Source organism: Salvelinus fontinalis, chromosome 38, assembly GCF_029448725.1.
Source record: "Salvelinus fontinalis isolate EN_2023a chromosome 38, ASM2944872v1, whole genome shotgun sequence".
Taxonomy (NCBI): domain Eukaryota; kingdom Metazoa; phylum Chordata; class Actinopteri; order Salmoniformes; family Salmonidae; genus Salvelinus; species Salvelinus fontinalis.
Genome location: NC_074702.1, coordinates 32,599,362 through 32,618,885, shown reverse-complemented (window position 1 = coordinate 32,618,885; position 19,524 = coordinate 32,599,362). Strand labels below are relative to the sequence as shown.

Below are 19,524 nucleotides of genomic sequence, written 5' to 3'. Positions count from 1 at the left end.
ACACCCATGTAGATATTCCATTAAAAACCCAGCCAGTTCCAGCTACAATAGTAATTTACAACATTAACAATGTCTACACTGTATTTCTGATCAATTTAATGCATTTTTAAATGGACAACAAATGTGCTATTCTTTCAAAAACAAGAACATTTCTAAGTGACCCCAAACTTTTGAACAGTTGTGTATATTTAACCAAGCGGGATGTAGAACTAACTAGACATCAGTGCCCTGTGTTGTCTGACATCCTACTGTAATCAAACAACCATTCTCTCTAAGGGAGCCTTGCTCAATAATAAGACCATGGCAGCTGTGTCATGGTTTGGTTGATCTGGAACCTAGAACCTGGAACTGTAGAACCCTTTCCACATAGGTTTCTACCTGGAACCCGAAAGGGTTCTTCAAAGGATTACCCCATGGGGACAGCCAAAGAACCCTTTTGGAATCGTTTTTTTTCGAAAGAGTGTAGAACATAGAAGCTGGAACTGGAACCTGGAACATTGAACATCCAAAACATTAGGCACACCTGCTCTTTCCATGACATAGACCAACTAGATGAATCCAGTTCAAATGTATTGTTAAATTCATTTCAATCGGTGTAGATGAATGGGTGGAGACAGGTTAATGAAGGATTTTTAAGCCTTGAGACACTTGAGGCATGGATTGTGTGTGTGCCATTCAAAGGGTGAATGGGCAAGACAAAATATTTAAGTGCCTTTGAACAGGGTATGCTAGTAGGTTCCAGTTTTGAATGTGTAAAGAACTGCAACCCTGCAGGGGTTTTTCACGCTCATCAGTTTCCTGTGTGTATCAAGAATGGTCCACCACCCAAAGGACATCCAGCCAACTTGACACAACTGTGGGAAGCATTAGAGTCAACATGGGCCAGCATCCCTGTGGAACACTTTGGACACCTTGTAGAGTACACGCCCCAACTCAATATTAGGAATGTATTCCTAATGTGTTGTACAACTCAGTGTATAACATGGAAATGTAATCTGGTCTGGTAGAGTGGATACAGTTCTACACACACGTCCCATAAACAAATGATCCTCCATGCATTTCGGCTACCGTGGCAAAGCATAATAGCCATATTATGGCATAGCATGACTGTGTAAATGCAGGCTTCTACACACGATTCCTCTTGTTCAAATTCACGTAGCGGTTGGGCACACAAGTGCTCACACGTACGCACGCACGCACACAAACACACATTATACCAAACTAATTCATTTTTTAAAGTATTGAGTACACTCATAACAGGTGTATGAGGAAATGAGAGAAGGAGACATGGCAGTTCTGCTGTTTGTGCCATTGGTTTCCCACCTGGGACTCCAAGCCACCTTTAATCCCTTTATTCCTGTTCCCATAAGAGATCTGAGGGATAAATCATCACAGGACTCTGGCTTAGGGTCATCTTACAGCAATAAAGACTCCGAGCACCTGGGTAGTGCAGGTGAGAGACAACGGCATGGAGTTTATCCTTAAGAACCACAAGGTCACTTAGTTCCCACACACATGGGGATGTAATGTAACGAACCGAATGTAATCTCACCTGCTCTCCCACTCCCTTACTGCACTGTGCAGAGACACATGCACAGTGGTCCTCTGTAGCTCAATCGGTAGAGCAACCCCAGGATAACTGGTTCGATTTCCCGGGAGCAGCCATATGTAAAATGTACAGTATGCACGCACGACTGTAAGTGAAGTTGGACAAAAGCGTCTGCTAAATACATCAAATCAAATTGTATGTCACATGCGCATAATACAACCAATGTTCACCTTACCGTGAAATTCTTACTTACGAGCCCTTAACCAACAATGCTGTTTTAAGAAAATACAGTTAAGGAAATACTTACGAAATAAAGTAAAGTAACACTATAAAATAACAATAATGAGGGGGTACCGGTACCGAGTCAATGTGCGGGGGTACAGGTTACAGGGTGTACAGAGCAACACACACTTTTCCTTTTCCTAACACAAATACAGGAACACTGTGAGACTGTAGGACATAGTGACAAACAACACAAGAAATCAGTCAATAGCAGAGCATCACTTAGGCTACAACTGTATGTATGGTATGTATGTATGGTACTGTACTGTATATGCATCATATTGTCGACATTGCGTGGGGACCCCCTTGAACTCCCTCCACCCCCACCCCAGACCCCCTTGGCCCACCTCTGAGGATCATGTTATATGCCTCTGGAATGGGACCCATGTCTGTTCCTTCACTTATAGCGCACACATTTTCCACACGGCCAGAATATCTTTTACACTTTGTGCGATTCCTGAAAAGATGAAAAATAACCGAGCTGAAGTCCAAGGCAGGGCCTTGTTCACACAGGATTATTAATTACTAGCATAATGTTTGTCTTACTCGGCCAAATCATGTTTATATCATATAAGAAGAAGCAAAAGCATGGTGTTGTTTGTCAGCCAGAGAGTAGCACCATAAATCATTAAAATATCTATGAGATTTCCAACCATGTAAACCCCAGTGATTTAGTCAAGATCTGCATCAGGTTACCAGTTCCTGCAATAGACAGTACAATAGTTGTGGGGTCTTTCTGTACTACAAGATTTTTTACTATACAACTATAACATCTTCGACTATATAACTAACATATTTGACTATTTTAGTATTTATTTAACCTTTATTTAAGCAGGGAGTAAAGCTGAGACTACGGTCTCATCTCATTTCAAAATAATGGGCATTAATTTGGAGTTGGTCTCCCCTTTGCTGCTATAACAGCTTCCACTCTTCTGGGAAGGCTTTCCACTATGTAGGCGTGCGAAAGTATTCATCCCCCTTGGCATTTTTCCTATTTTGTTGCCTTACAACCTGGAATTAAAATACATTTTTGGGGGGTTTGTATAATTTGATTTACACAACATACCTCCCACTTTGAAGATGCAAAATATTTTTTATTGTGAAACAAACACGAAATATGACCAAAAAACGCGGAAAACTTGAGCGTGCATAACTATTCACCCCCCAAAGTCAATACTTTGTAGAGCCACCTTTTGCAGCAACTACAGCTGCAAGTCTCTTGAGGTATGTCTCTATAAGCTTGGCACATCTAGCCACTGGAACTTTTGCTCCTTCAAGTTGTATGGGTTCCGCTGATGTACATCAATCTTTAAGTCATACCACAGATTCTCAATTGGATTGAGGTCTGGGCTATGACTAAGCCATTCCAAGACATTTAAATGTTTCCCCTTAAACCACTCGAGTGTAGCTTTAGCAGTATGCTTAGGGTCATTGTCCTGCTGGAAGGTGAACCTCCATCCCAGTCTCAAATCTCTGGAGGACTGAAACAGGTTTCCCTCAAGAATTTCCCTGTATTTATCACCATCCATCATTCCTTCAATTCTGACCAGTTTCCCAGTCCCTGTCGATGAAAATGGTGGTGTTCTCGGGGTGATGAGAGGTGTTGGGTTTGCGCCAGATATAGCGTTTTCCTTGATGGCCAAAAAGCTCAATTTTAGTCTCATCTGACCAGAGTACCTTCTTCCATATGTTTAGGGAGTCTCCCACATGCCTTTTGGCAAACACCAAACGTGTTTACTTTTTTTTTCTTCCACACTGATCTTGACAAATCATTTCTGTATAGTCCTCACTTTGTACAAGTGGGCATTATAATGCTGAACGAGGAAAGGGCCTTCCCCAAATTGTTGCCACAAAGTTGGAAGCGCAGAATTGTCTAGAATGTCATTGTATGCTGTAGCGTTAAGATTTCCCTTCACTGGAACTTAGGGGCCTAGCCCGAACATTGAAAAACAGCCTCAGACCATTATTCATACTCCACCAAACTTTACAGTTGGCACTATACATTCGGGAAGGTAGCGTTCTCCTGGCATCTGCCAAACTGAGACTTTTCCGGCGGACTGCCAGATGTTGAAGCATGATTCAACACTCCAGAGAACGCATTTCCATTGCTCCAGGGTCCAATGGCGGCGAGCTTTACACCACTCCAGCCGATGCTTGGCATTGCGCATGGTGATCTTAGGCTTGTGTGCGGCTGCTCGGCCATGGAAGCCCATTTCATGAAGCTCCCGACAAACGGTTAATGTGCAGACGTAGTTGCAACTAGTTGCAACTGAGAACAGACTATATGTATGCATTACGTGCTTCAGCACCCGGCGGTCCCATTCTGTGAACTTGTGTGGTCTATCACTTCGCGGCTGAAGTGTTATTGTGAGGTTTCCACGTCACAATAACAGCACTTACAGTAGACCGGGGCAGCTCTAGCAGGGCAGAAACTTGGCGAATTGACTTGTTGGAAAGGTGGCATCCTATGACGATGTCACATTGAAATCCACTGAGCTCTTCAATAAGGCCCTTCTACTGCCAATGTTTGTCTATGGAGATTGCATGGCTGTGTGCTCGATTTTATACACCTGCCAACACCGGGTGTGGCTGAAATATTGCCATAGTCAATAACCGGATTGAATGCTCACTAAATTATTTTTTTGCTGCTAATTAACGAAAGACAGGACCTGTTCCTATGGAAGAAGCCTATTTTAATTCTTAATTTCGTAATTAACTAACTGATCAACATGGTTTTTGAAAGATAGTTTTTTGTCAATCCAGACCATCAAAAGTACGTATGCAAAAATGATCAGATACATTTTAAGTGATTTGGAAAATAACATACTTGGTTTTACCTGCATTAAGTACCAATTTCAGTTCAACAAAGGCTTTCTGCAGGGAAATAGAGACAGAGTGATGAAACTCTGACAGAGCCTGGTTAGCTGTGGGGGCAATAGTATACACCAGACAACTTGTTCCCCTTTCATATTTGGATGCAAGCAATCCCTCTTGTAAAACTGGTGCCTCTCCCAAAAGTGGTAAACATTTTCAATGTACTCCAAACTCATTGAGGAACAGTAGGATTTAAGCCAGTAGTGTAGCTAGAGGAGATGACTAAAGCATTCCATTGTTGGTAGAAGACCGGAAATGAGAACCCACTTGCCTGTCTCCTTTAGCCTACCAATGAGCCCTCTGAAGTCATCGTTTAATTGCTCCGATTTAGGAAGATGGATGACGTTTGTATCAACATGAATGACTACCGTGAGCATTCGGGTGCATCTCCATCGCTCCAGGGACCTGGTGATCTATGTCCCGAACAGGGGCTCCAGGGAAGCAGTAGGTCCTAGCTTTCATGACCACCACATCCCTAACTATGGAGCTCCCTATAGCAACCACCACTGGAGGATGACGAGAGGGTCACCGCGAGCCTGTGGGACGTGCTATGGGGGCGGATCCAGGGGATGGCCGGCTCAGTAACGCAGAACCAGATCCATAAAACAATGTGTTATGCTACTGCAGAGGAGCCCAGTCTCGTAGAGTACGCTGGATTATCTCCTCGGTCATTTAGAATTGTCGCATCGAAAACAGCATGCAATCTTGGAGTCTCCTTAGCCAGAGCAAGACGTTCTTTTAGGATCCTGTTCTCCTCTAGTAGTTCAGTGATCTGGTATTTTGAGGCAACAAGTTGCTTGCACTATTTACAAGTGTAAAAGTCAGTACACTCTTTTGCTACGGTGAACATTTCACAGGTCTCATATTTCATGGCTACTGTCCAAATCAGAGGAATCCAACATCCTTATACTTGGGTCAGAAACAGCAGTCCCGGCTACAAGAGCCAACTGCAACATGAAATAAGCTTTTCCGGTGAGGGCTAGGTAACCGAGCTAGCCAAGGGTAGCCTGCTAACGTTAGCTCCAGGAGAAGGCAAAATCCAGCCAACACGGTATGGAACAGAACTAGACACGCATAAGTGTAAAAAGCATAAAACACAGAGGCACTGGATCGCCACTCAAACTTCCTGGTCATGTGACAGTATTCGACAGTCCCCATTTGTCACTGTCCCGTGTAAATGTGTATGTGTGTGTGTGCGTGCGTGTGTGAAACTCTATAACATCTATAATTACACAACTATAACATATTTTACTAATCAATGGTTTGTAGAGCATGAAAACAATGTAAACCATATGCCATGGCCGTCTCACATACCAGATCTAAAGCCAAATGAACACTTCTGGAAGATTCTGGAGCTGCTCCTGAGATAGCGTTTTCCATCACCATCAACAAAAGACCAAATGATGGAATTTCTTGTGGAAGAATGGTCTCGCATTCCTCCAATAAGGTTCCAGAATCTATGCCAAGATGCATTGAAGCTGCTGTTCTGGCTCGTGGTGGCCCAACACCCTATTAAGTCCCGTTATATTGGTGTTTCCATTATTTTGGCAGTTACCTGTATTTGACTTTACAACTATGACATCTTTGACTATCCAACTAAAACCTTTTTGACTATACAACTATAATATATTTTGCTAAACTACTAGAATATGTTTGACTGTACAACTTGTATATCTACCAAACAATGAATGACTAATTGATTCTCACCTGTAACTGCTGTTGTCACCTGTTTCGCTACATTTACAGCCATCACATTTCCTCCCCCAAGCTCCTGACTCCTGTGACATTCTCAGCAATAACAATCCAACCTTTACCGTTATTATCACCTCATCCTGTAACATTACCCGCTGTAACCTTCACTTTTTGGGGACCAACAATTGATTCCCATTAAAAATCCTATTTTCCCTAACCCAACCTTAATCCTAACCTGAAACCTTACCCTAACCTTCCCCCCTAACCCTAACTCTGAACCCAACACCTAACCACTAACCCCTAATCCTAATTCTAACTCTAAACCTAACCCCTAAGCCTAAAATAGCCTTTTACAAGTTGGTTTAATATTCTTGTGAGGACTTCTGGCACTCCCAAGTATAGTAAAACGTGTACACACACAAACACCCACACAAACACCCAGAAACTGTTACATAGCACATGTTTACCATGAACTTCTGAAATTCTCCACTCTGAAACACACCCAAATTACATTTGTGGGATTCTTCCAGGTTGCTATGGCACGGGTTGTTGCTATAGTAGCAAACACAACTTTAATTGTGTTTATAATATTCGGCAGCTCTGTTACTCGCAAGTGTTGCAAATCATTATTAAACATAGTCCTTACATCACCGGGGGATACACATGCATGAAAAGATACAGTTGAAGTTGGAAGTTTACATACACTTAGGTTGGAGTCATTAAAACTTGTTTTTCAACCACTCCACAAATGTCTTGTTAACAAACTATATTGGCAAGTAGGTTAGGACATCTACTTTGTGCATGACACAAGTCATTTTTCCAACAAATGTTTACAGACATATTATTTCTCTTATAATTCATTGTGTTTACATACACCAAGTTGACTGTGCCTTTAAACAGCTTGGAAAATTCTAGAAAATGATGTCATGGCTTTAGGTGGTTCTGATAGGCTAATTGACATCATTTAATGTATTTCAAGGCCTACCTTCAAACTCAGCTCCTCTTTGCTTGACATCATGGGAAAATCAAAAGAAATCAGCCAAGACCTCAGAAAAAAAAACGGTAGACCTCCACAAGTCTGGTTCATCCTTGGGAGCAATTTCCAAACGCCTGAAGGTAACACTTTCATCTGTACAAACAATAGTACGCAAGTATAAACACCATAGGACCACGCAGCCGTCATACCGCTCAGGAAGGAGACGCGTTCTGTCTCCTAGAGATGAACGTACTTTGGTGCGAAATGTGCAAATCAATCCCAGAACAACAGCAAAAGACCTTGTGAAGATGCTGGAGGAAACAGGTACAAAAGTATCTATATCCACAGTAAAACGAGTTCTATATCAACATAACCTGAAAGGCCGCTCAGCAAGGAAGAAGCCACTGCTCCAAAATCGCCATAAAAAAGATTGTACTTTTTGGAGAAATGTCCTCTGGTCTGATGAAACAAAAATAGAACTGTTTGGCCATAATGACCACCGCTATGTTTGGATGAAAAAGGGGGAAGCTTGCAAGCCAAAGAACACCATCCCAACCGTGAAGCATGGGGGTGGCAGCATCATGTTGTGGGGGTGCTTTGCTGCAGGAGGTGCTGGTGCACTTCTCAAAATAGATGGCATCATGAGGAATGAAAAATTATGTGGATATATTGAAGCAACATCTCAAGACATCAGTCAGGAAGATAAAGCTTGGTCGCAAATGTGTCTTCCAAATGGCCTCAAGCATACTTCCAAAGTTTTGGCAAAATGGCTTAAGGACAACCAAGTCAAGGTATTGGAGTGGCCATCACAAAGCCCTGACCTCAATCCTATAGAATATTTGTGGGCAGAACTGAAAAAGCGTGTGCGAGCAAGGAGGCCTACAAACCTGTCTCAGTTACACCAGCTCTGTCAGGAGGAATGGGCCAAAATTCACCCAACTTATTGTGGGAAGCTTGTGGAAGGCTACCCGACACGTTTGACCAAAGTTAAACAATTTAAAGTCAATTCTACCAAATACTAATTGAGTGTATGTAAACTTCTGACCCACTGGGAATGTGATGAAAGAAATAAAAGCTGAAATAAATCATTCTCTCTACTATTATTCTGACATTTAACATTCTTAAAATAAAGTGGTGATCCTAACTGACCTAAGACAGGGAATTTTTACTAGGATTAAATGTCAGGAATTGTGAAAAACTGAGTTTAAATGTATTTTGTTAAGGTGTACGTAAACTTCCGACTTCAACTGTATGTTGAACATAACATTATTTCCTGGCATTTCTTTATAAACAAACATAATACAACTTGGGTTTCTGACTGCATCTAAAAAGAGAAAGTTCATATTGCACCGTAAGGTTTCCTCCCGTTTTCATCTCAATATTGCAACGCGATCAAAATTAAATAAAGTATGAGAGACAGACAAAGCCGCGCTGCTCACCTCCCTCTACTCACTACTATCTACCCTATCACTAACAAGACCTCTGACCCTTCACCCTTGAACTTTCCACTGCCAGGGAACGTGCCAAACCCAGTCCCAGGCTGCACAGCTCAAATCAGATCAGGGGGTTTAGAGTGTGTGTGTGTGTGGGGGGGGCTGTCTCCAAGGACCTCATATGTCACTGCTTTGTTGATAAGTGAGATTTATGACCCTTCACCTTAAAACCTGGTCGCCCAACTCCACCACGGCCACTTCTTGTGTTCTTCAGGCCCAAGTGTTTGGAATTCTGCCTCTGTCTCTGGGGAAATCCCTGTCACCTGTCAGTGAAACCCATTCAGTTTTGCATGTGAGCCCGTAACTCAAGACTCCAAGTTGATGATCCCCATTGCCCCTTGGCCCCCATACCACATATCTTTCTCTCTCTCTCTATCTCTCCCCCCTCTTTGTCTCTCTCTCTATCCCTCTCTCTCTTTGAAATCAAGTCACTCCTGTTGGAGGGGGCACCATCATCGTCTGGCCCTTTTTATATTCCGGCTGGCAGATTCCCAGCATCATCTGCTGCTCGGTGGAGACAGGAATAGAAGCTGGGAGGGGATGTTAGAGTGGACATTGGTTAGCAATAGCCCTACAGTGTCATTTTGGAAATTACCAGTGGCCAGGTGAGCTGACACGGAATGAAAGCGATAGTCAAAGTGACCCAGCTGAGGCTCATGGCCATTGTACCTGAGGTTTCATGCACTCCACCATGGCGCTACTTCAAAGACACACACAAGGTCACTGTCTCAAGGGGGCATGGACCATGGTGCCAGCAGGGCTTTCGATAGACTATGACTTTTTAAAGAGACAAAAACAGTCGAACAGTAGCTTGTGCATTGAGTTTAGCCAGGGTTGAGCATCTCAAGACAGAGGCACAAAAAGTAAGGCTACCCTGTTAAGCAGGGGATGTGGCACATTTCCATAACACCACCATGACATTTATTTTGATCAATTATTTTGGGGGAGGGGGGTGGAAAATAACAAATAACTTCATATTTTCTTCCCGTGTCTGATTTCAAAGCAAGGTGAGAGGAAGGGATGTGGCACTTAGAGCCCCTGGGATGGGACATCAGAATCTAACAATGTGGGAACAGAATGTTTGGGGTGGGGTAGAGGGGAAAGAGGGAAATTAGATCAGGAGTCCGATTTCACATTTCCTCCTGCATCTCTCAATATTCAGCCAGTCAGATAAACGACAGTGATTCCAGTGACTCGGCCGGGGCTTATCTGTTTGAAATATTAAATTCAATATGGTCTCAGACACAACCAAAATATTACAAGGGTCATTCTAATTTGTTGGGGGGGGTTCAAATGAGTCGTTATACAGAACTGTGTGTTGCATCACTTTCTCTCTGAATTTCTCTCTCTATTTCATGCTTCTCAACATTTTTGCTTCCCAGTCATTCTCCACGACAGGTCCTTCAAAACAAAGAGGTAAGATCCATTCCAGAGGGCCTCCCCCATCCAAAATCAACCCAGAGAGGAGCCCGTGCCGTGCAAAATGCTGTGGCGATGCTCTCACTTCGCCCTTCGTTTTCCAAAAATACAGTTGGAAGTTGGCATGAGCGCAAACTGTGACCGCTCACAGCTCAGAAAACACTGCTTCCCCCTTTTTCCTGTGTAATGGAAACCTTTCTGAAGTCAGAGCTGCAGAAGCTCTGTGTTATGGTTAAATCATAGGCCCGGGGAGAGCAGGTGCTTCCCCAATACTCTGGGGAGACGTTGCCCCTGGCCCTGAGCGCTGGTCTAGGATCAGCTTTCCCTAGCCCACGTCTGACCTCAACCACTATTAGCTAATGCAGCAAACATTCCCTGGACCAGCACTTAGAGGCAAATTCTATACACCAAGTTTTTCCTGCACTGACAGCAGACTTTTTCATAGAGGGAACACTGTTAGAGAAGGGAGGCTACAGTAATATGGCAGGGCCAATGGGGTTGATGAGGTGGAGCTATGGATGCAGTGGTATCTGAGAGATGATAGAGAGAGTGGATATTCATAGCTCTGATAAAAAAAGGTAAGGAGAGCATAAAGAGTATTACCTCCAAACCCTGCTCTTAAACTTAGATACACCGATCACATCAAAATGGTTGTGTAAACCAAAACCTCTCCATAAGAGTACACTTTTCCCAGTTGACCTTTGTGCTGGCATGTATGCTTCTGATTTTCTCCTTACGGGAGAGAATGGAGAACACATCCATCCACATCAAAGTGAACCCTGAAAATAAAATCCCATCGCCAAAAAAATTCCTTGGCCTCCCGTGCACATTCCTGAAAACCCAATACCTCTGCACCGCTGTAGGTAGGAGGAATTATGGATTGGGTACATAATGAAAATACATTTACAGATATTAAAAGCGAAACCGTCACCAGCTGACTTGGCTGGTTCCAAATGAACATGGACAGAGGCGGTGGCATTGTTTCCCCGTTAGTTTGCTTGTTAGGAGCCCATTGTGTTTACTTAGGGGGTTTTTTCTCCGTAAAAAAATTGATGGTCGGCCATACTTTTATGTTGGCTGAGTTATGTGGCGCTCTCTGGCAGGGCTGCAGCAGGGACCTTTGAAGTGAGGCCATAAAACGCGGTGAGAGAGCAGCCAAGGCAGCACACTGTATTGTGGGTTGAGGCAGGACACGCAGGTCAATAGAGTCAGCGGCAACGGCACTATACAGGGAGTGAGGACAGGTCCTGATAATACAGACACCTGGAGCCTCTGCCAAAAGGACACTATCCTGTAGTGCATCCAGGGCACAGATCACATAGTAGGCATAAATAAATTGTGACTGCACAAGTTCAGAAGCCTTGGCAGAGCCCATACAGGTAGTTGTGTATGGAATCCTGTGCAGTAGTACAGTAATAAAACACTGATATATCTAGATAACACAAGGCCATACTGTAGATAGGTATAGTTCCAGAGCTGGGAGTCCAGTGATGTCATTCCTATCATGTGTGAGTCAAAGTGGACTGAAGTATGATTCATATGTGACTGCTGTGTTGTGAGTCCACGTTGAGTCCCTTTGAGTTATGAGTGTACTATGTAAGATCAAACCAATCCCCTTTAGCCTGCCTAACTGGAAAGGGGAGAACAAGTTTCCATTGCTGGCATTTTTCCTTTTGCTAACTAAGTTCCCTCTATAAATAAAAAATGCCGTCATGGACCTGAATCACAGAAAGACCTCTGAGTAGGGAGAGAGATGAGTTGTTTAACTCATCGCTCCCCTCAATCTGAGTGTGGGGATTATTTTTTCAGCACTGATCGATGTGAAGAAGCTACCTTTCCACGGCAGCCCGAAACGGGCTCACCAGTGAGCTCACATTTAGAGAGAAAAAAGTGAAAAATGAAAGGCAAAAGACAAACAGCAGGGTGAAAAATTGCTGCGATCAAAGTACTCTAACTTCCCAGTCAAACTTTAAAATATGATAAAACCAGAAGCAGGAATTAACAGAAGCAAGGATTGTCCTCTGCGGCTTAACGTCTCCCATTTTTATTTCACTTTGAAAAAAATATATATATAGTTAGGATAGGACAGCATCTGGCGTAAAGCTCTGGGGGATTTGGGTCCCTAAATGAAGACAGATCAGCTATTTCTTTCCCTGAGAAACCTGTGTGTTTGTGTGTGTGTGTGTGTGTGGCATGTTTAGTTCTGACTCAATCTATAACAGCACTACTGAAAGAATCACAGTTTGATTTACGTCTTCCACAGCTACTGTCGGTGGGCCACCAGAGCCTCTACTGTTTACTGTTTATAACAACCAACCTCTGAGAGCCTGAGAGAGCGCCAAACCCACTGCAAAGCTTTACTTACAACCTGACCCCACTCTAAATCTTTCTTTCTCTCTCACACTCACTCACTCACTCACACACACACAAATACTGAGAGTTTTAACAGATTGTTCAATCTCTTTTGGACTTGTACAGTGGGGCAAAAAAAGTATTTAGTCAGCCACCAATTGTGCAAGTTCTCCCACTTAAAAAGATGAGAGAGGCCTGTAATTCTCATCATAGGTACACTTCAACTATGACAGACAAAATGAGAAAAAAAATCCAGAAAATCACATTGTAGGATTTTTAATGAATTTATTTGCAGATTATGGCGGAAAATAAGTATTTGGTCAATAACAAAAGTTTCTCAATACTTTGTTATATACCCTTTGTTGGCAATGACAGAGGTCAAACGTTTTCTGTAAGTCTTCACAAGGTTTTCACACACTGTTGCTGGTATTTTGGCCCATTCCTCCATGCAGATCTCCTCTAGAGCAGTGATGTTTTGGGGCTGTTGCTGGGCAACACGGACTTTCAACTCCCTCCAAAGATTTTCTATGGGGTTGAGATCTGGTGACTGGCTAGGCCACTCCAGGACCTTGAAATGCTTCTTACGAAGCCACTCCTTCGTTGCCCGGGCGGTGTGTTTGGGATAATTGTCATGCTGAAAGACTCAGCCACGTTTCATCTTCAATGCCCTTGCTGATGGAAGGAGGTTTTCACTCAAAATCTCACAATACATGGCCCCATTCATTCTGTCCTTTACACGGATCAGTCGTCCTGGTCCCTTTGCAGAAAAACAGCCCCAAAGCATGATGTTTCCACCCCCATGCTTCCCAGTAGGTATGGTGTTCTTTGGATGCAACTCAGCATTCTTTGTCCTCCAAACACGACGAGTTGAGTTTTTACCAAAAAGTTATATTTTGGTTTCATCTGACCATATGACATTCTCCCAATCTTCTTCTGCATCATCCAAATGCTCTCTAGCAAACTTCAGACGGGCCTGGACATGTACTGGCTTAAGCAGGGGGACACGTCTGGCACTGCAGGATTTGAGTCCCTGGCGGTGTGTTACTGATGGTAGGCTTTGTTACTTTGGTCCCAGCTCTCTGCAGGTTATTCACTAGGTGTGGTTCTGGGATTTTTGCTCACCGTTCTTGTGATCATTTTGACCCCACGGGGTGAGATCTTGCGTGGAGCCCCAGATCGAGGGAGATTATCAGTGGTCTTGTATGTCTTCCATTTCCTAATAATTGCTCCCACAGTTGATTTCTTCAAACCAAGCTGCTTACCTATTGCAGATTCAGTCTTCCCAGCCTGGTGCAGGTCAACAATTTTGTTTCTGGTGTCCTTTGACAGCTCTTTGGTCTTGGCCATAGTGGAGTTTGGAGTGTGACTGTTTGAGGTTGTGGACAGGTGTCTTTTATACTGATAACAAGTTCAAACAGGTGCCATTAAGGTAACGAGTGGAGGACAGAGGAGTCTCTTAAAGAAGGAGTTACAGGTCTGTGAGAGCCAGAAATTTTGCTTGTTTGTAGGTGACCAAATACTTATTTTCCACCATAATTTGCAAATAAATTCATTAAAAATCCTACAATGTGATTTTCTGGATTTTTTTTCTCATTTTGTCTGTCATAGTTGAAGTGTACCTATGATGAAAATTACAGGCTTCTCTCATATTTTTAAGTGGGAGAACTTGCACAATTGGTGGCTGACTAAATACTTTTTTGCCCCACTGTATGTGCTATTGATATTAGTTATTACTATGAGCCACATGACTTAGCCACTTATAGGGCACATAGGTTAACCTGAGTTAGAATTTGAATGAGCGAGTGCTTGTTTGTGAGGGGGAGGGGTATGAGTGCTAAAGTTATCTTTAGAACATATTTTTTCACTGTATGGTTTAAACCTGCAAAAACTCACAAATTTGTCATGACACTGCTGCAACGGGTATCTCACGGAAGCAAGGTAGCACACTTTAACACCAACACAAGCACACCCAGATGCTATCATAGGCAATAACAAGCAGGTGAGGATAGAGCTGGGCAAGGTAGGCACAGGGACATGAGCACAACACTGACGATAAACTGTGAGGTGAGATACTTGTCACATAGCACTCAATGCAGGTTAAAGACACAGCCTGGTCTCATAGACTAGAAGCAACATAGTAAACATAAATCCAGGACACTCAAATTAGTGTGATATACTATGTTTGGTATGGTTACATAACACATAAGGTTACTTAAGGCAAAGCCAAAAGTACGGTGGATGGGAAGGGATATAATGTGAATGTCTAGCAACCCAAAGGTTGCGTGCTCGAATCTCATCATGGACAACTTTGGCATTTTAGCAACTTTGCAACTACTTACTACTTAGCATGTTAGCTAACCCTAACTGTAACCTTAACCCTTTGACCTAACTCCTAACTCCAACCTTAACCCCTAGTTTAGCAAACGTTAGCCACCTAGCTAATGTTAGCCATAACAAATTGGAACATATCATACTTTTTGCAAATTTGTAACATATTGTACAAATTGCAATTAGTAACATATGGTACAAATTGCAATTCGTAACATACATATCATACAAAATAGATGCTGGACATCCACAAATTAATACATACCATTCGAAACGTAACATATCATGCTTATTGGAGTGTCCCGGATTTACCTTTACTATGTTACGTCTACCCATGAGTCCAGGTTGAAAGACAACAGTGAGTTTACTTCTCAGTCAGCAGCATGAATCACTCAGAGGGAATTCATTCCGGCGTGCCATCCATAACAAGGCCACACAACGGGCTTCAATTAAACGTAAAATACATTTTGTTCTTTTGAACAACTCACACAAAACCCACATTAGATGTATTGAATATTTATTTCACCTCTGTCTGCGTAGTGAAGCTACTTAAACCAATAAATAATCATAAAAACAATTAAAGCACTAATTTGTGGAGCTCACTGATTATATTTTTAAAAATATATTTTTAAAAGTTTGTTAATGATTGAGTGAATGTGTCATGTTTCACCCCGTATTCCACATCAACCTCCAAAGAGACCTGTGCATTCCTTTGTCATACAACCATTGTGCCCTGTCAAATAAGGAATAAAAGGACAACGGCGTTACATGGCACAGACACCATGACCCAGTCATGTAGGCCTAATATCAAGTTTCACATCAACAGCCTATTCTAAAGAGGGGAGCTTCCCATGTAAAACATGTTAAGTGAAAGGTTCACAAAATATTTATAGTCTGTTCTATTACACAAAATGGAGGGAATGACCCCCTGAGTGGGTTTATAGTTTTGGTATTTGGCACAGCAAGACAGCCACCCACTTTCAAGCGGATCCCTCTCTGCAACATTATTGAGGGTCGGGATTGGGACACAGTTTGTGTGGTCCAAGGCAAGTGAAAATGACCAGAATCGGAGTAAAACAGGCCTATGTTTATAAAAGATAAGACCTTAGAATGTGTTTAAACTGATTTGTGGATCCAGACATTCCATTAAATCCCTGTACACATGATTGAGCACACTGACATCAGTTTTTGTGGGGCTATGTAAACTCATACTTTAGTGGCTCTAAATAGCATCAGGGGGAAATTGGTCCTTGACCATGAATTCTGACATGGTTAGCCTACAAAGGGGAGGTGAAAATGTATTGAAATAATTTACCAAATGTAGCCTTCATTGCAGCCTTGGAGCATGTGCACATGCATCGTAAATTCCCTCATCTTTGTGTCATCCGGATTGAGCAATATGTGCAGTCGGAAACAACCTATCGGGAGTTTAGGTTTTGGTCATCTGTAAATTGCGCCTATCCAATCACAGATGCCTGTCTGTCTGCTCTGTAATCTCGCGAGACACAGAGAAGTCATGGCTGCCGTACAGAGCAGCAAACTTCTACGCAAGTGTGTTGCATCTCCAACGGGGAAACACTCCGCGTCGGTCATCTTCTTACACGGCTCAGGTGGTTACGTTTTACAATGCTCTCGATGTTTATTGACATTTCTTCAACGGTAACTACGCGGAACTAGCCTCATAATAACTGGGAGTTGTGGTAGGTTAGCGACCTATAGCCTAGCCTGTAGCATTGCCAGAGTACTTTCGATTTAGATACAGAAAGCTTTTGTACAGTGATGGACAGACAGGACTGTCTTTTGAACTTTATAACTATGCAAACTTATGTGGCTTCCACGCAACTGTAACTGAGTTATGATATGACCTACCGTGGCAAGTTAATAATGTATCTAACAGAAGCAACGTAGATCGATACATTCAATTAAGTCGTCAGCATTGGGAAATGTTATTCTAAGGATACTTAATATTTGGCCTTGATCACAAAAGAAAAAACGGAAGGCTATGTATTTATCTGATATCTCCCTGAAAAAAGAAATGTTAAATAAAAATGTATCAAATATTTTAAAACAAATTATTATAGTAAATGTGAGCAACTCAACAACAACTAAAATATAATTGTGGCGTCACCAATATTCAATATACGGTTTATTCCAAAAACAGTCAGCAACATGTGAAAGGGATGTTGGTGAAACCAAGGTTCTGCTCTGTAAGCCTAGTGACTGGCGAGTCAGTTATATTGGCTAACTCTTCACTTCTGCCATGCAGGAGACACTGGACAGGGGGTGCGAGCATGGGTCAAAGAGGTTTCGGTACCGGACCTGGCATTCCCCCACATCAGAGTGGTATATCCCACAGCTCCAGCCAGGTATTTTTATTTATTTTACCCTTTATTTAACTAGGCAAGTCAGTTAAGAACAAATTCTTATTTACAATGATGGCCTAGTGGGTTAACTACCTCGTCCAGGGGCAGAACGTCAGATTTTTACCTTGTCAGCTCGGGAATTCGATCTGGCAACCTTTCGGTTACTAGTCCAATGCTCTAACCACTAGGCCACCTGCTGCTAAATGCCATATACAGTCCTGCAGTCAAGCTGCTGAAACCCCTCAACACACAGACAATGCCCTTCAACTGTTGTCTTCAAAATAACGTAACTAACCCAGACAGGTAGAACATCTGGGCATGTATTCATAAAGCATCTCAGAGTTGATCTAGGATCAGTTTAGCCTTTTTAGATAATAATGATTATGATTATATATCCTAGGTTAGCATTCCTACTCCAATGCTTTGTGAATATGGACCCTGAACAGCAATTTAAATAGGCTAAATCGCCTAATACCCGTTTCACACTACCGCACCGAAATGAATGGACCATGTGAATAGATCATTTCCAAGCCAGTGCTGTTCGGGACAGCACGATATTGTGGAAAGGGTTAAATCTTCTCATCCTCCCATGTGACCCTCACTGCCCGACCCTTTCCTCATTACATAGCTAAACTTTGAATCTGGTTCTGTCTTCTGTTGACCCCTCAGGCCATACACACCCATGCGGGGGGCTCTGTCCAATGTGTGGTTTGACCGCTACAAGATCTCACAGGACAGCCTGGAGCACTTGGAGTCTATAGACGCCATGGCCAAGTCCTTGGGAGCGGTTATACAGGAGGAGATCAGGGCAGGAGTACCAAAGCACAGGATGATCATAGGTACTGTCGCACACACATACACGCACACAAATTCTGCTGCTACTAGAGCTCTTTGTTTGATTTCCCTGTCTCTTTCTGGCCGTATGTCAGATTTGGCTGTATGATCTCTCCTTCACTCGTTACCTTCCTCATGACTTCCTAACTCCATGACCCCCTCCTGAATGTGTATTATACACCCGTCCACTTGCCCATTTGCTCTATCTTGCTCTTTCTCTCTCCACACGCACCACTCTCTCTTGGCCTTGGTGTTCTCAACTCCCTCTGTCATGATATAAAATGAAGAATGCAAGTTATCAGGTTTCTTTATCCTTTTATACGATGCCAATTATGAACCGTAAAGTATTTCTGGAGGGATTCTCGGGTGCAGCAAATCCTTTTTCCCCAAATATTTTGGTTATCAGGTTCGCGTGTAAATAACGATGACATAAAACCGCTCGGATCAAGCGCCATAAACACTATTTTAGAACCTAGGTAAGAGTTCCCACAGGAAATATGTGGGGGGCCATCGCAAGTTTTATGTCTCTGTAAGAGAACAAATGATAGCGTCCATGAAAGGGGAAACCGATGGGAACATTGGGGAAAGGGTTAACCTACAAGCCCTGAGATATATAAATATACGGAAATAGTTGTGAGTAGAAGAAAAAAAGAGCCGCGCGTTTGTGTGAAAGGCCCAGTGTGGAACGCCAGAAAAGCCCCCGAACTCCACTCGAGAAAGTGATTCAAAAAACACATGTTCCTGGGAGACTGCTGAAATATTATCTCCCTAAATCATAACATTTTGTCATTAACTATAAATACTCCTTGGAATCACTCGGCATACTGGAGAAACAGAGTGGTCTGTACCCAGAGTCCACTTGCCGCGCTGACGGACTGACAAGCGGCAGAACTTTCCATGGAAAAAAGTTTTGTCAAGTAAAAGCCGCCGCCGCAGGCTTTTGTGTTTGTGTTTTTCACTCTTTAAAAAAAGCATGGATCCGTCGGGAAATCTCAGAAAAGAGAAGCTATCGCCACAGTCATTATTTCACACATATAGGCTCACACACACACACACACACACTGAAAACACACAGCAGCACTGTACCCAAACAGCACAGCGGAGGGGTATACGAAAGAAGGAGACATTAGAATGGGAATGTATGATTGAGGTTTGTTATCGTGGATTGGAATGAGCGACTGAGAGTATACCAGAAAGACGGTCTCAAAGTATACACTCTTGGAAAAAAAGGGTTCTTCAGCTGTCCCCATAGGAGAACCCTTTTTGGTTCCAGGTAGAACCCAAAATGGATCTACCTAGTACCAAAAAGGCTTCTACAAAGGGCTATCCTATGGGGACAGCCAAAGAACCCTTTTAGGTTCT

General features: G+C 42.8%; 1 protein-coding gene across 2 annotated transcripts in view; it reads left to right on the top strand.

The window, feature by feature from the left end:
* lyplal1 (lysophospholipase like 1) overlaps positions 1 to 19,524 on the top strand; it is a 33,236-nt gene that overhangs the window by 12,211 nt on the left and 1,501 nt on the right. Inside the window, exons 1-3 of one of the 2 annotated variants that reach the window (XM_055903419.1) lie at positions 16,460 to 16,575; positions 17,232 to 17,331; positions 17,998 to 18,167. In XM_055903419.1, coding sequence (XP_055759394.1) covers positions 16,482 to 16,575; positions 17,232 to 17,331; positions 17,998 to 18,167 — 364 coding nt within the window. In that variant the 5' untranslated portion in view covers positions 16,460 to 16,481. Of the gene's footprint in view, positions 1 to 16,459; positions 16,576 to 17,231; positions 17,332 to 17,997; positions 18,168 to 19,524 lie in introns of those variants that run through there. The other variant, XM_055903420.1, reaches the window with a different exon arrangement.